Below are 17015 nucleotides of genomic sequence, written 5' to 3' on the forward strand. Positions count from 1 at the left end.
AGCTTATTCTGGATGTGGTTTGGTCTGGGGGCAGGAAACCTAGGCCTGGTGCGTAGAGCTCAGCGGGAGGTTCCCCCCCATTTCTGCCTCGCCAAAGACAGGGTCCTTATAGGTATCCCCTCTTTGTTGTTATGTCCTGGCTACTGTATTGGTTTGTTCCTCCTTTTCTCTACCTTCACCAACAGTTGGCCTGCAGGTTAAATCTAGCCCACTGCCTGTTTTTCTAAATAAAGTTTTATTAGAACCAAGTTATACCCATTTGTTTACATGTTATCTATGGCTGCTTTCATGCCACAAACGAGAGTTGAGTAATTGTGGTACATACCATCTAACCTTCAAGGCCTAAGATATTTACTGTCTGAACCTTTATAAAAAAAGTTTACTGGCACCTGCCCTAAGAGAGGGCTCCCTGATGGCTCAGTGGTAAAGAATCCATTGGCCAATGCAGAAGGCACGAATTTGATCCCTGGGTTCAGAAGATCCCCTGGAGAAGGAAATGGCAACTCACTCCAGGATCCCTGGGTTCAGAAGATCCCCTGGAGAAGGAAATGGCAACTCACTCCAGGATTCTTGCCTGGGAAATCCCATGGACAGAGGATTCTGGCGGGCTGCAGTCCTTGGGGTTGCAAGAATCTGATACAACTTAGCAACATAACAACTGGCCCTAAAAGAAGAGGCATTTATTCTAGAAACATCTCCCACTTTCACTTTCCCAGGCTGCTTTGACCTCTATCTCCTCGCCCTCCCTGCCATCCCAGGGGTGGGTGGTTTTTTGGGATCATACTGATAATTCTGTGCACAGTTCTGTGCATGAATACTTATTGTAAAGTTGGACCTGACCACCCCAGAGGCTTTCCAAAGAACAGAGTCAGATGTTGTGGCCCAAAATATTATTTTTGGGGGTCACAGCCACTGACATACTTCTGTCACATGGGCCGCCACTGAACTTCAAAGAGTAGAAAAGGCCAGGTTTCTGATTACCATTAAGATGTCTTTTTCTTGCCCCAGTTATATGCAATTGCAGTTAAAGATCTAATAAGAAAGAGTGAAAGGAGCTACAAGGTGAAATCCCGCAACAGTACCGTGGAATACACGCTGAACAAGTTGGAGCCTGGAGGAAAATATCACATCATTGTCCAGCTGGGGAACATGAGCAAAGACTCCAGTATCAAAATTACCACAGGTAAGCTGGCGAGAGATTAGAGGCCTTCTCACACAGCAGGGCACACACCATAGGACTTCTAGAGGTGTGGCATTTCTTTTTTTTCCTCTTTTATTTTTTCGAGGACATGGGACTTCCATCAGGACTTTCCCAGGAAGTGCAAAGATGACCCTCCATATCCTGGATGGGGCAGAGCTGTGCAGGGGTCCCAGGCTCTGGGCTGCAGGGTGGTGGCAGGGGCACCACGGGCAGGGGAGTGGCTGTCATTTTCTATACTCTCTGTCCCCTGTGGTCTCCCTTCCCCTAGCTGGCTTTGACATTTTCAAGAAAGTTAGGAAATGACACTGAATCTTTGCTCCTTAAAGCCAAACGTTGCATCTGTGTACCTGGACTGAAGTCATCATGGTTTCTAGGGTGATATCAGATGCAGAAACGATCAGAGACCAGGAATTAGGTAACACTTTAAAGGGTGATTTGCTGCCCGCCCTAGGCTGGCTCAGGTCAGGTTCAGGTTCATAGAGCAGGTAGTAAGCCCAGTTATTTGGACAGCAGCAGACGACATCAGGAGTGACGGTATCAGAGGCTGCCAGTGTGGACTGTGGGCCTGGAACATACTTTGTGGTCATTCCGGAGCTCTGTCTTCAGGCTGAGCTCTCTAGGCCCTCACTGAGCCCCTCTGGAATTTGGGGCAGGAAAGCAGACTGGAACCAGAACAGAAGTGCAGGCAGGCTTTGAACTAGTCCAGCCTCACCCCATCCCCATTTGTTTTTGACCATCTTTTGGTCTAAGGGCTACCAAATTAGATGCCATCCAAATTTCTTGGCTAAAGACATTACAACAACAAAGTAGATGTCAGTTAAAGAGTGTCTAGAATGTGCTAGGCTCTATACTAAGTGGATATATGTGTGTTTTTTTTTTCTTCCTCAACCAGTTCTTCTAGGGTTAGTGTTATTTCATCCACCTTTGATGGACAGGAAAGCAGAGACTCACATGTGTAGCCACTAACTGTCTCCTATTTCATCTTTCATTTTCAGTTTCCTTATTAGCACCTGATGCCTTAAAAATCATAACAGAAAATGACCACGTCCTTCTGTTTTGGAAAAGCCTAGCTTTGAAAGAAAAGTATTTTAATGAAAGCAGGGTAAGTTCCTCCCTCCTTTTCAATGGCTTTGGAAATCTAATTGAAATGCCATTTTGGAGATGAGCTCGTTAACAGCCTGCTGGCATAGATGGAGTCAAAAGAAAGAATAGGGCAGGGGAGTGAACGTGAGAATTAACGGACCATTTTCGATGGGACTGCTAATTAGCCAAATGTTTATCCTGCCCATTAAAGATGTGAATCTCTGCACTAAGCACTTTTCAGTCATGAACTGGTCGTCCTCTGAAAGAGAGGGAAATGGGCTGGAGTCCTCGCTGTGCATCCTAGGTTTTGACTGGGACTCAGCACTGGCACCCAGGGCCCATCTTTCCCAGATAGTCTGAGGGCAGGGCTATGGTATGGCTTCAGTACAGGGTAACCGAGCTGCACTGCCAACCTGGAATCTCATCAGTTTCTTTCCAGTGAACAGGAAGTGCTTGAAGATAGTCTGTTGCCATACAAAAAGCACCATGTTTTGTTATTAGCAGGGCAATTACTATATTCACAGCAGGAGATAGGAGGAGGCATGTGGCACCTGGAAACAGATTTGCCACCCAAGGGTCTTGAATGAAGCTGCTTGGCTCCTGTGTGAGCAGAGCATGAGCTAAATAGAGACACAGTAAAAATCAATGACTTTTGTGGGGTATGATGTCTGCAAAGACCCCAGAGGCTTTAAATCTTCACAGTATAATGCCAGAAGCAAAGAGAAATTAAATGTGAAAATTCTTCACAACTCTCACAACGGTGACATATAAATGGTTAATATACATAAGTGTAAAGAGGCTTTCAAACAAATTCAAAACAGAAATACGACCCTTGAAAAATACAGAGTTGAATTATGCACGTCCACAGATAACCTGCAACACAGTAAGTCCCCTGCATATGAACTTTCAGATTGTGAACTTCCAAAGATGAGAACGTGGGTTCACATGTCCAGTCACGTTAATTAGTTCACATGTCTGGTATGGGTTGTCACATGTTTGCATCCTCTACAAGTGGTTGTGCTTTTGTGTACTTTACAGTATAGAGTGGGCTTCGCTGGTAGCTCAGATGGTAAAGAATCTGCCTTCAATGCAAGGGACCCAGGTTCAATCCCTGGGTCAGAAAGATCCCTTTTAGAAGGGAATTGGTACCCACTCTAGTATTCTTGCCTGGAGAATTCCATGGACTGAGAAGGCTGGTGGGCCTTCCATGGGGTCGTAAAGAGTTGGACACGACCGAGTGACTAACACTTTCACTTTTCACTGTATAGAGTATAGTAGTACAGCATCTTTATTTCCAGCCCAGAACGTCCAGATGTGGATGGTTTAGTCGCTAAGTTATGTCCGACTCTTTGTGACCCCTTGGACTATAGCCCGCCAGGCTCCTTTGTCCATGGGATTTCCCAGGCAAGAATACTGGAGTGGTTGCCATTTCCTTCTCCAGGGGATCTTTTCAACACAGCGATTGAACCCAGGTCACTTACATTGCAGGCAGATTGTTCACTGACTAAGCCACCAGGGCAGCCCTGGAATGTCCGGAAGGAAGTATAAAAGTAGTGGTAGAGAGCCAATTGTGTTAGTCGGGTACCTGGGCTAACTTTGTTGAACTTAACAAACAAATTGGACTTACAAACGCACTCTCTGAATGGAACTCGTTCATGTGTAGGGGACTTAATATACCAGACAATCTGCAGATAGTTGAATCCAAAGATACAGAACCACGAATCCAGAGGATGCACTCTAAGTCATTCTCAGATTTTTGAGGGTCAGAGCCCCAACTGCCACATTGTTCAAGGGTCAGCTTATTCTCATTTTGAATAAGGTACAGGTAACAAAGTTAAAAGTTTCAAGCAACAGTGAGCAAAAGAAAATAGTTTCAGCCCCACTAGAAATCTAAACTTGCAGCAAAGATACAGTGCTTTCCCATTACATTGACAAAAGTTTTGGGGAGGGATAGTACCAGTAAGAGAGTCATAGCTGGAAAGAGGAGCCCCCTGGGAGAAAGAATGGGCTCCACCTTCTGTAAGGCACTTAAGTAGGTATCAGAAACATTGAAAATATGACATCCTTTGATCCAGTAATTCTTCTAGGATTTTACTCTAAGGAAACAAATGTGCATAAAGAATTTTATTTATGACAGTAATTAAGAAGAGACACCCTAATGCCCACCAGAAAAGGATCAGTCCAGTAAATTTTGGGTGGCTAACATTTGTATCTTTTTCCGTTTTTTTAAAAATACCTTTAGGTGTTTTACAAATGTCCTATATCACATATATGTTAGATAGAAGATAATAAATGCTAGTTACTAGTTTATAAACAAGGATGTAGGAATGGAGACTCCAGGCAGGTGGTCCAGGACACCCAGTTGTCATGATGGCAGGAGCCCAGCTTTATAAAGGTTGGGCTTGCAGTCCGTGTTCCATTCCCATCGGAGGGTTCTGACCTAAGCTGGACAGGTCCTTCTTCCTGCTACCTGACTTGGAGTTCAGAGAAGGTGCAGGTCAACAGAACAAGAACCAGGGGATCATGATTATGCCGTGGGGCCCAATATGTGAGTAGAGAGAGAGAGAAGGGGTTTTGCGGGGACAGAGGAGGTGCCGGTAGCTCTGACGCTGGAAAACTTGGAGATTGACCTAGAAGTCTGGAAGTCAGTCCTGATCCCAGCCCGCATGCTGGGTTCGGGCTGTTCCAGGAGGGACTTTTCCTGCACAGGAGCCAAGGACTCGCCCTGAATTGGTCTAAGTAGGAGGTTTATTCCAAACTCCCCCAGTGAATAGATCTGAGCTGCTGCAGTGCTTCTGGGTTCAAGGCCAGGCTGGACTGGGGCTAAGATCAGCTTGGAAGAGTCAGAAAGAAAGGAGATAGGAAGTGAGCCGGCAGCTAACAGTGGAGTTCCCTCAGGCTGTTTTAAGGAGCGATGTCTCGTTTTCACTATTGCAAATTCCTTCTTTTTTTTTACCTCATGGCTGGAATCCACTGCTACCTGGATTAGTCCAATCCTGTTACAGTGAACTGTTGCTTTAATTGTATGGATTCTTTGTGGCATGTTAAACATTCCTGGAAATGAGTGAACCAACCAGAACTTTGAAAAATCAGTGTTTGTTAAAATGACTTTTGTTTTTCCACTTCTGCTATGTGGCTCAGAAGCGGATGTGGTAGTTATTTTAGACTTTGGGGATGAGAAAATGCCCATTTTCTGAATCTAATCTCAGTGATAATGTATAAAGTACTGGTAGGAAACTCAAAATGCTTTAACCTCTATAAATCCCTGCAGGAAGGAGCTCATATAAAGTTGTAACCTATAATAGAAGCTGTCGGTTTCCACGTTTAACTTCCTGAGCAGTCCCCCTGTGTTTGTTTTCAGGGCTACGAGATACACATGTTCGATAGTGTCATGAATATCTCGGCTTACCTTGGGAATACTACTGACAATTTCTTTAAAATTTCCAACCTGAAATTGGGTCATAATTATACTTTCACTGTCCAAGCACGATGTCTTTTCGGCAGCCAGATTTGTGGGGAGCCTGCTGTCCTGCTTTATGATGAGTTGGGGTCTGGTAAGTCACTGTTGCTACTATTTCCCAGGAAATATATCAAGGATGTAGTGTGGTTTGATGAACGTGTCCGTGCGTGCTCAGTCACTTCAGTCATATCAGACTCTTTGCGAGCCTATGGACTATAGCCCTCCAGGCTCCTCAGTCCATGGTATTCTCCAGGCAAGAATACTGGAGTGGGTTTCCATGCCCTCCCCCAGGGGATCTTCCTGACCTGGAGATCGAACCCGCGTCTCCTGTCTCCTACATTGGCAGGCAGGTTCTTTACCCCTAGCGCCACCTGGGAAGCCCTTGATGAACATGTGCCTTTCTGAAAATGCATTTGAAATATTTTTGCAGTGCTGAAGAAAATCGTTTATGCATCAGCTTAATCATCCATTGATTTATTTAACAAATCCTTCCCTAGTCAGGTATGGTGTGAGGTGCTAGGGTTACAAGGTGACCATATTCTGAATGTAAGTCAGAAGAAAGGAAATGTTTTGTTTAAAAAGGAGATTCTGTTTGGGAAGCCATAGCTTAATGAGTTTTGTTTTTATTTTCTGGAGACCTTTCAGAACCTCTAGTATGCTAATATTCCCCATGATTTTCCAAGTCAATAGATTATCTCATCACAACGTCACTGACTTCCCAGCCTTCCCTTCATCTTTGCTGTCACCCTCAGATCAGATCTTGAGGTCAGTCTGGGATCTCTGTCTTCTGGACACTCACAGACAGCAGTGTGGGGCTATGCTTATGGCAAGGGAGAGGAACCTCCCATTTACACAGAAATTCTGCTCAGGTCATAATAGCTTACCCGGGATTTCAAAGATGTTTTATCACTGGTCTGTTTATTTCCACTTACTCCTAGCCAACAACCAACCAGTGCTTGAGCTCAGAGTCTTATGTTAGACCTGTTGTCTGTTCTATCACCCTTCCCAGGGTGGCTTCTAGTGGAATAACCTATCCTTGGCATCTCTCTAAAAGAAGGAGACCTTGGGTCTTTCCTAGTGACGCAGTGGATGGGAACCTGCCTGACAGTGCAGGAGACGCAGGTTCCATCCCTGGGCCAGGAAGATTCCACATGCCGAGGAGCAACCAAACCCATGCACCACACACAGCTACTGAGCCCGCCCTCTAGAGCACGAGTGGTGCAACTCTTAAGCCCGAGCAATGCAACTGCTAAAGCCTGTGTGCCTAGAGCCCATGCACTGCAACAGAGAAGCCACTGTGATAAGAAACCCACGTATTGCAACTGGAAAGTAGCCCCCACTCGCCACAGCTAGAGAAAGCCCATGCCCAGCAATAAAGGCCCAGGGGGTCCAAAAATAAATAAATAAAAATTAAAAAAAAAAAGGAAAACCTGGTACATCACATCCCTTTGGAGAATTGTAGCCTGTTCGCAGTTCTGTAAAGTTCCTACAGAAAACAACCAACCAGATTCTTGTCTTAGTGTTTCTTAAACAGAGCCTCCTTTTTAAGTAAAACCAAGTAGCAACCTGTGAAATAGACTTTGGGGGAAACTGCCTTGAGGACATGTTCCAGCTGCCTTTGTAAAGCCAGGATTGTCAGGTGGGAGAATTGCTTGGGTAGACGTTTCCTTGGACCACATCCTGCCCTGTGATATTCACATCCCCTTGGAGGTGGGTGGGGGTGGGAACGCCTCCATTTCTGTCGCCTCCGCCGTGCTGGCTTCCTCTTGACTGCTCCAGCCCAGAGCTTTCCCCCTGTTTACCGCTTCACAGTTGAGATTAGGCTGGGACACGTGATTGAGATTGGGGCAAGTTTTGTCTAGTAAAGTCAATAGTGAAGGAAATGAAAGACAGGGATATTGAATTGTTATATAAGGCTTGCAGGAAATGGCTGTTCTCTGGCTCATCTTTATGGGGACCTGTTGTGATGAACCCCTGTGTAAGTACTGAACTTTCCGCATGAGCAGGAGGCCTGGCTCCATCTCCTCACCCTGCACCAAGAAACAGCATCAAACCTCATGAGGCTTCTCATGGAGACCAAGGAAGTCCACTTTGCTTCCTTAGCTAAAACTGACTCACATGACTGTGTTCCTCCCGCAGGTCAGACTTTCTGCAGGATTTCTGCCATACAAAGTGCCCTTTCCAGAAAGACTGGCGCAAACCCAACAGAGTCCTTTTGCTACAGCTGTATCAGTGCATCATGACAAAGCTAGTATTTGTTGAAGACAGTGGGAAGGGAGTATCACTGACAGGTGATAGACACCCAAAAGGCTTTGCAGAGAGCTTTTATTTTATTTTTTAGTTTGCTTCAAATTTATTTATTTCTCATGCAGCAACCTTCCTAATGAGACAGTAGAGTTGAACTATTTATTCTTAAAGAGTACAATGTACCTTGTCTTCAAAGAGTTTTATCAACTTGTTTCAGCTTTAGCATCAGTCCTTCCAATGAACACCCAGGATTGATCTCCTTTAGAATGGACTGGTTGGATCTCCTTGCAGTCCAAGGGACTCTCAAGAGTCTTCTCCAGCACCACAGTTCCAAAGCATCAATTCTTTGGCGCTCAGCCTTCCTCACAGTCCAACTCTCACATCCATACATGACCACTGGAAAAACCATAGCCTTGACTAGATGGACCTTTGTTGGCAAAGTAATGTCTCTGCTGCTTTGGCCACCTCATGCGACGAGTTGACTCACTGGAAAAGACTCTGATGCTGGGAGGGATTGGGGCAGGAGGAGACGGGGACGACAGAGAATGAGATAGATAGCTGGATGACATCACCGACTCGATGGACATGAGTTTGAGTGAACTCCAGGAGTTGGTGATGGACAGGGAGGCCTGGCGTGCTGTGATTCATGGGGTCGCGGAGAGTCGGACACGACTGAGCGACTGAACTGAACTGAACCGAACATTTTCAATGAGCCCTATGAGGCTGCTCAATATAGTAGTTTTCCCCTGAAATTTCCTATTTGGAGAATGGCAAAACAGTCTAGAATCTTCCCCAGTCTACTGGTTGCTTGTATTCATATCACAGCTTGGCTGGCTAAGAGGTAGAGACTGAATAATATGTAGATAGCCTTCAAGTCCATCTGAGTGAGACAGCTTCCTTTTTAGAGAGGAAACCAAATCATGAAAACCCTCCTAATAGTATGATTTGTTCCATGGTTCTTTTAAGAAGGGACGTAATCCTCATGCACAGGACTCTTTACGGCCTGCTAGAGTTTTCTGCTCCAGCCAGCGTTCTCTAGCCAGGTGACTTATTGCACTTGCTGCAGAACTGAAAGCATGAATCTACTTTCATAATTAGAGGTGGTGTTAGTCTTCTCATTTCTGGCCAAAGGGATCCGACCACACTTTCAACCCTGGTGGCTGCACCTCTTCTTGAACAATACCAGCTCGATTTATGGCTTGTTCCTTCTTGTACTCCTCCAGCCGCATTAAGGGCCGGAAGTAGATGGGGTAGAAGGTGGCGCCGATCAGGGAGATGAAGCCGCCGAAAATGAGAATGGTGTGTAGGTTCTGGGACATGGCTCCAGCCAGGGCTACCCAGATTCTCCGAGTCTGAAGAGAGCTTTTAAAAAATGTTAAATGTATATGGAAAGATTCCCTCTTTCTCTTTTAAGTAAAAAAATAAACCTCATAAAACTTCACGAGCTGTTAAGTCAGTATTGCAGTAAAGGAATCTCGTTTGTATCACTTAATGGAGCTTCAGGTAATTGCAGTTCAGAGTGACTTTGGTGCCAAGTAGGGGGAAATAATTGCAATCTCGTTAATTAGTGGTCTGATTTCACATCCTCTTATGTAAGGCAAGCAAGTGGTCTTAAGTAATAATGCTAATGAAATCAGTGTTGATACCCCAACAAAGGTCTCCCTTCCAAGAGATTATCTAAATAACCAACGAGGCAGTGATTAGGAGCCTGATGTAATTACCGTATTTGCACGCATGAGGCCTGTCCTCCATCAGCTCGTGGTGAGGAGTTGGGAAACATTCGGGTGTCACGTGCAGGAACGTGCCACATGGGACAGGCGATTCAGGGAGCTGCTGCAGACTCTTGGCATCATTTGGGTAGCTGGGGCGGCAAGGGGATGCCTGGTCCCTTTTCCTGCCCTCCCATGGGGGCCTTATGGGTTGTTGTCTTGCTTTGGCAGGTGGCGATGCATCAGTGATCCAGGCTGCCAGATCTACCGATGTAGCTGCCGTGGTGGTCCCCATCTTATTCCTGATCCTGCTGAGCCTGGGCGTTGGGTTCGCCATCCTATACACAAAGCATCGGAGGCTACAGAGCAGCTTCACGGCTTTTGCCAACAGCCACTACAGTTCCAGGCTGGGCTCGGCCATCTTCTCCTCGGGGGATGACCTGGGTGAGTGGGACAGGGTGCAAGGTTCTCCCTCCCGGAGCAGACCCCACAAGGCCAGGGGCTTGCTGAGGAATTGCCTACCTTGAGCTCATCTTTTGACGCTAGCCAAGTTCTTCATTAACTGATGATCCCACTGCTTTGTGGTGAATCAGTTGGAGCCCTTTACTTTGCAATTGCTTCTCAATTAAAATAACAGTCCTCTGTTCAGTGGGGGCTTCCCTGGTGGCTCAGTGGTAAAGAATGCATCTGCCAATGCAGGAGATGTGGGTTTGATCCCTGGTCTGGGAAGATCCCCTGGAGAAGGAAATGGCAATGCACTCCAGTATTCTTGCCTGGGAAAGCCCATGGACAGAGGAGCCTGGTGGGCTACAGCCTATAGGGTCACAAAAGAATTGGACACGACTGAGCAACTGAACAAAACTTTTTGATAGCATGCTCAAGACAGGGAGTTCTGTCAAAGGACAGGTGGGAGCTTGCCTTATACACAAAGGATGGGCAGACCCTGCCTGGGCTTTGGGTGTTCCCAAAGTGGCAGCAGATTCTCAGGAACTTCCGACCCCTCTCATCCCTCACATGCAGAGGTCTGACATCTTTGGAGATGTTTGTCTTGACTGACAAAAAGCCATGCTTACTTCATCGGTCTCTGTCCAAATTACCCTTCCCGTCATACTGTTTCTCTCTCCCGTGGGTAGCACAGCCTCACTGGCCATTCTTCTTTTACATATCGGTGGTATATGACCTGGGGAAGAGAAGGAAATGTCCCCGTTCTTATATAAATGTTTGCATGCTCAAATTCCAAAATCCAAAATGCTCATGGAGGGAATGAACTACTTAATAAATACAATTAACTCATTACTGACTGGGGGATTTTTGCAAAACTAATGCCTATGACCAGCAATTTTTATTTTGGCCAGCCAAAGATGAATTTTGGTTATATCTTTGTGAGTTACTACAATTAATAGGTATACTTGACACACCTGTAAAACCCAAAGGAACTTTTTGGCCAACCCAGTGTGTATGAAACATATGATGACTTTCACCATGCTAGCGTAGGGTGTGGATAACCAAACTGGGGCACCTAAGCCACCCATTGGAGTTTGGGACGGATAATAAGATCCCCCCCTCTTTAAATTTACTTTCCTTTTTTGGTTAAGTTCAAGCTACCATGAAAAGACGGTTGGCCACCTGTTGATGGGGAACAGGTGACTCAAAAATGTCAGAAGCTGGGCTGGTTTCAGCACTGATTCTTGTGCCTGGCTGGCTCTGCTGCTGACTTTTCTAGCTGGGGCTTGTGATGTAGGGATGGGGGTCAGCGGTGGGAGGTTGGGTTCAGGCAGAAGTGCCCCGGAACTCACCAAAGACTGACTGTCTTGCCTTTAGGGGAGGACGATGAAGATGCTCCGATGATAACTGGATTTTCCGACGATGTCCCCATGGTGATAGCCTGAAAGAGCTTTCCTCACTAGAAACCAAATGTTGTAAATATTTTATTTGATAAAGATAGTTGATGGTTTATTTTAAAAGATGCACTTTGAGTTGCAATATGTTATTTTTATATGGGCCAAAAACAAAACAAAAAAAAAAAAAAAAGGAAAGAAAGGAATGAATAAACTTTGTCGTAATCAACTGTGAACTTCAAACCAGGTTGATTTTAGTAACCAAATTGCTTTGATTTGATATTAATATAGTCTTACAGGGCTGTGCTTACTGGGCATGCTTTTAAGTCTGTGAGATAATTTTGGTTCAATAAATTGGCCATTCTTTTTATTTTTCTAAGATGCAGAAATGTATTTAATAAAGACTTCAAGAGAGAGTGATGGGTAGAACCCCTCCTCCTTGAAAGTAAGCTCAAATTTAAATTTTTGTTTGCAGGTAGTTTATACAAAAGTGTTTGGGTGTATGAAGGGGGGGCATTTCTTTTATTTTGTTAATTTATTGGGACTCTGTGTAGGGCCAGGCTTCAGTGGTCATCTGACACCACAAAATTTATGAGCGCCCCTGCCTGCAGGGTTGGACGATGAGGAGCAGAAGCAGTTTTGTTGCCATTCCGGAAACAATCCATTTTTATTCACTCGTGTGTCACACGATGGTGTTTGGCAGAAGAGCCTGTTGAGTCATTGCTCCATTTCCGCCCTAAACAGAGCTGTAGCTTGGGAAGCCCTGCAAGCAGTACTTTTTCTCTTATGCTAATGTATGGACTCTCACTGCACACACCTCTGTGCAAGACGTGGCTTTCACAGCTACAAAATGATAGCACTGCTTTATTCTCCACTGGTATCATTGTCATTGCAAAAAATTACTCTGGCTGTGGGAGAGAATTCTAGATCTGTGCCATGATAATTACACTGGCAGATAGGGTACCTAATTTTTCCTTTTGGGGGGATTTTATTTTATTTTTTTTGGTTCACTTTTACTTAGCACTGAAGAATCTCAAATGGAAAGTTTTATGTTTGTGTTGAGGTGGCCACTTCCTGTCCTTAAAAATCCACACTGATATATGCAGTCACTTTGAATTGGGTCAGTGCCTTCTCTCTCTCTTTTTTTTTTTTTTAAATTCTCTTCTTCCACCTCCCTCGCCTGCACCCCTGCCCAATTTTAAGAGAAAATGCTATGCACTCTTCCAGGAGATGTGTGAATTTGAGACCATTCAATCTTGCTCACTGTAGCAGCAGTGCTAGAATTGATGTTCTTTGTAAGATAAGCTGGGCTATGTCCTTCTCCCTTCAGTGCCTCCCCTGTATTCAGACCATGGCCTCTTGGTAGGTATGTGAGATCCAGTGGGGACTGATGCCCGCTCTTGAGACCTATTGTTGTGATGGCTACTGTATGCACCTCACTGCAGAAGTTCTTCCCAGCTGAGAAGCAGTGAGCTCTGGGGCTATTCCAAAGCCATGCTTTGGCATCGTGTCCCTCACCTGCAGGCTTTGTCAAAACCCCATCTCCTCTTTGATGCAACACATCACCCTCTCACAAGTCTTTGCTTTCTTTTAACCAAGAGTATCATTCTTGGCTGACAACATAGTTTTATTCTACTTGTGGAGTGTTTGGGAAACAAAGAGCCAATTAAAGTGTTTTTTTAGTTAAAAAAATTTTTATTTGTGTATATATATGTTTTGCTTGAGGAGTATTTTCAACTGTAGATGTTAGGATGTTGCGAATGGTGGTAAATGACTAGCCTTCTTCCAGCATGATTTCCTTCTCTTTCCTGTGTTATGTTTTGAAAAACTGGAATTTCTTTGGCTTTATCTTGTGTCTTACCTTGGAGTTTCGTTCAAAGCTCCAAGCCCTACCACCTTCCCATTTAAATAAGCACTTTAAGTAACTGAAAGATGAATGATCTCGTGGGAGGCAAGTCATTTAATCGAACCACTAGAAAGTTTTTCTTTTCCTGCCAAATTTGGGGGGCATTTGTGAAAGCTGATATCAAAGGCGCTGAGATTTTATATTTAGTTCTTCCATAGGCAAGCCTTTCTACCGAGCACATATCTCCAGTTGGCAACTTGAGATATTTCTGAGCATCCGAGTCTTGTTCCCAGTGCCTGCCAATGCTTAGTGCACCGTACTGTATAGACTGGCCATCACCCTCTCCTTGGAAAATGCCACTGGGCTGTTTGAGAACAAGCAGCCTTTTAGGGCTAGAGTATTTTATATAAACAGAAGAGCTAAGTTCCTGAAGACTAAGCTAGACAGATGCAGCTATGTGTAAATTGTATATTTTTATGAACTATTGAAGCACGCACTGTCACCTCGCTCTGCATAGCTTTGTGAAGTTTTGATGTATATATGCCGTCTGTGAGAGTCCTGAGGTGGGAGGGACAAGAGGAAATGAGAGCAGAGACTCTGTGGAGCCTTTGAAGGTGACCAGATAACTGTCTTCACTGTGACCAATTGAAGCCCCTGAAGAAGGGGCTTTCATACCTCGTTGGAGATGCCACCTCCAGAGTTCACACTGTACAGGATGCAAGGCTTTGTTTTCTCCCAGGATGCATTAGAATGTCAGAAGCCCACATCCACGTGGACGACAACGGACCGCCAGTGGACCACTATAATATGGCGGGCAGGGGAACTGTATACAGATTTTCTCTGGAAGCTGGTTTTGCCCTGGATGGATTGACTGCCCCTTGAGCCTTAGGAGATGTGGGTCTGTGTGGATGAAATAACAGAGAGTAGAGTCCTGTAGAGGAGTCCAGGGAGAAGCCATGCCTATGCAGAACCTTTTCCAGACAGGTGAGAGATGCTCCCATGACTGCTGGCTGCCCTGGCAAGCTGGGTGTATAGTTACGAAGCTGGGTAACTGGTTGAAACTTCTGATTTGGGGAAGAGGGTACATCTGTGTTAGTACTATGGGATATTTTAGGGGGACACATGTGGGACACAGCTGCATGTTCATGTGTGACCCACTTGATGAAGCTCTGCTTCAACCATGGAAGGACATTTGGAGCAGGAAGACTGGAGAACCCTTCCTCTGAATATTCACCCAGTGGTCACTCTCCATCTAGTGAGATCATGTTCTCAGCGCTTCCCTAAGGGCAGAAACCCCATCCTCTCAGGATAGGTTGGTCACTTTCCCACTGAGAATGTCACGGTGAATCCCTGAGATGTTTCTCTTCTTTGCAGAATTTGGGGGGGAGTCCCTCTGAGAAAAGACCCAGGCAAGTCAGCAAACTGGATGCCACCTCCATATTGATTTTAGGAATTGACTCTGAATAAAACTCTGTGCAGAATCTCCACTCGTGTGGGGATAGTATCATGACATTGCTATTGCATTATTTTTCTTAAAGGAAGTGTGTGCTGTCTTTCAGGTACAATTTTTGTGTAATTAAAGCCAGTGCATTAAGTTTATATAGACTACTTTCTATGCAAGTCTGAGGTAGGAGCAGATAGCAAGAGACTGTGTGTGCTGTTGGGTACATGGACGATAAACGTGTTTTCAGAAGGGGTACCCCCAGTGAACACGGTTTGAGAGAGGATGGGTTGTATGTATGTTTCTGCCCACTAATTTTGAGCAGCCATATTTTGAATTAAATCATCAGAGCCAAGTAACCTGAGAATGGTATTAGTTTCCTGTGTAATAGCTCAAATGGAACAAATATGAATGCTGAGATGTAACATTGTTCTCTGATATTCCATGTCATTTCACACTTAAAACCTCTTGTTATGAATTATTAGAACCTTTAGGCAAAAATCGAAAGTATTTGCAGCAAAATAAAGGCCTACTCTGCTCTTCAAGTGAAACACTGTGTACTTGTTTCTCTCCAAAGTGAAATTAGATATTTATGATTTCAGTTGCCTTGATAAGTTTCCGAATCACTGGTTTATGCTGAAGATTTTACTCTATTGTCACACAGTCTTAAGATCATTTTTGTCTCAATGTCAACTTTTTTCACTGAATAAAAATTTAACTGGGTCAAGAAAACACTTCTTTGAAAATCCACTTTACGCGTCTCGAGTTGTTCTTTGGAGTGCAGTGAAGATGGTTAATATGGTCTCCAAACACCGTTTGATTTGTCATGTTTTAAAAGCATGTTTATTTCATAGATGAAAGAACACTGAGACCTGGAATAATTTTGTTATTAACAAGCTGGTTCTCAGACAGTGGATCGTTGAAGAACACGATGTCTTTGCAGTGGCTGAAGCCGGGGGGAGACGTGATGGCTGTTTTGAAGTAAATAAAATTGTTCCACAGCGGCGAAGACTAATGTGGCTCCCTTAAAGCCGTAACTACCTTTCCTAGGAGACGATTTGCTAAGAGGGCAGTTTTCAAATCTGAGAGGAGATGAGAAGCAGTGTGATGAGCTGTGTGTAGAGAACACTTTTGGAAGGCTTCTGGAGGCAACAAAGTCGGAGAAGGATGCTGCACTTGCCTCTGATTGGTGATGAAAAGCAGGTGGACCTGCAGAGTCAGGGCTGGGGAGGTAGTATGGAACAGGCGGGACAGGGCAGATATTCTGGTGTAACTTCTTCCGGGATGTTGCTCTTTGTTTAAATATTGGGCCAAAAATCAATCTCTGAAGTTTTATCATCCTGTTTGGTAGATGAGGAAAAACAGGCTCAGAGAAGTTAAGGAATTTGCTTAACCAGAAAGTAAAATGCCAAAACCATCCTTCAGTAGAACAATACTCCTGTTCTGTATCACTGTGCCGTCTGCCTCCTGTCACCATTCACTGTCAGGATGAACACCCTCAATCCAGTGTCTCATGCCCGGGAAAATCCCAAGGGGATAGCTACCCACTGGTCATAGTGTCCTTAGGTTTCCAGGCTTAGATAGTTCAGTCTCTTGAGGACAAATGCACCTTCAATAAGCTCATGAGACTGATTCATGACAAAATGCCCATGCATGAACTAACCTCAGGAAATTGCCCTATCTCTTAGCAGGTGAGTGTGCCCCGAGCATTCTCCCTGCATCGGGAGCTCTACTGGGAGGAGCCAGTTGCAACAAGAAGGTTGTTTGGTGAGCTGGGGTGCAGAGAAAAAGTGGGAGGGGCTGGGCATAAATAGCGGTTATCCAGTGAATCCTGAATGGGCAACAATGAGTGATTGACAGTCCACTAGAGGAATAATCTACTCCATATGAACTTAATATTTGAAACCTTGATACAGGTCATTCCCTGTGTCCATTTCTATTTAAAAAGGTCTTGCCAGTTGGGTCCGTTTTTGTTTTAAGATTTTTTTCTTTCATGTGGACAAATTTTTAAGTCTTCATTGAACGTGTTATAACATTGCTTATGTTTCATATTTTGGGTTTTTTGACCACATGGTATGTGGGATCTTAGTTTCCCTGACTGGAAGGCAAAATCTCTTAACCACTGCACTGCCAGGGAAGTCCTTCCAGTGTGGTCTTTTTTTTTTTTGATTGAAGGATGATTGCTTTATT

General features: G+C 44.7%; 1 protein-coding gene and 1 pseudogene across 2 annotated transcripts in view; one reads left to right on the plus strand and one right to left on the minus strand.

Annotated features, from left to right (window-relative positions):
• SORL1 (sortilin related receptor 1) overlaps positions 1-17015 on the plus strand; it is a 200936-nt gene that overhangs the window by 161203 nt on the left and 22718 nt on the right. The window contains exons 44-48 of one of the 2 annotated variants that reach the window (XM_055423238.2): positions 1009-1183; positions 2197-2303; positions 5646-5838; positions 9932-10144; positions 11522-15557. In XM_055423238.2, coding sequence (XP_055279213.1) covers positions 1009-1183; positions 2197-2303; positions 5646-5838; positions 9932-10144; positions 11522-11589 — 756 coding nt within the window. In that variant the 3' untranslated portion in view covers positions 11590-15557. Of the gene's footprint in view, positions 1-1008; positions 1184-2196; positions 2304-5645; positions 5839-9931; positions 10145-11521; positions 15558-17015 lie in introns of those variants that run through there. The other variant, XM_088843032.1, reaches the window with a different exon arrangement.
• LOC148775570 (small integral membrane protein 20 pseudogene) lies at positions 9107-9310 on the minus strand (annotated as a pseudogene).

The sequence above is a fragment of the Moschus berezovskii genome, chromosome 14 (assembly GCF_049115385.1).
Source record: "Moschus berezovskii isolate FMDL1 chromosome 14, NW_MosBer_1.0, whole genome shotgun sequence".
In the NCBI taxonomy this organism is placed as follows: domain Eukaryota; kingdom Metazoa; phylum Chordata; class Mammalia; order Artiodactyla; family Moschidae; genus Moschus; species Moschus berezovskii.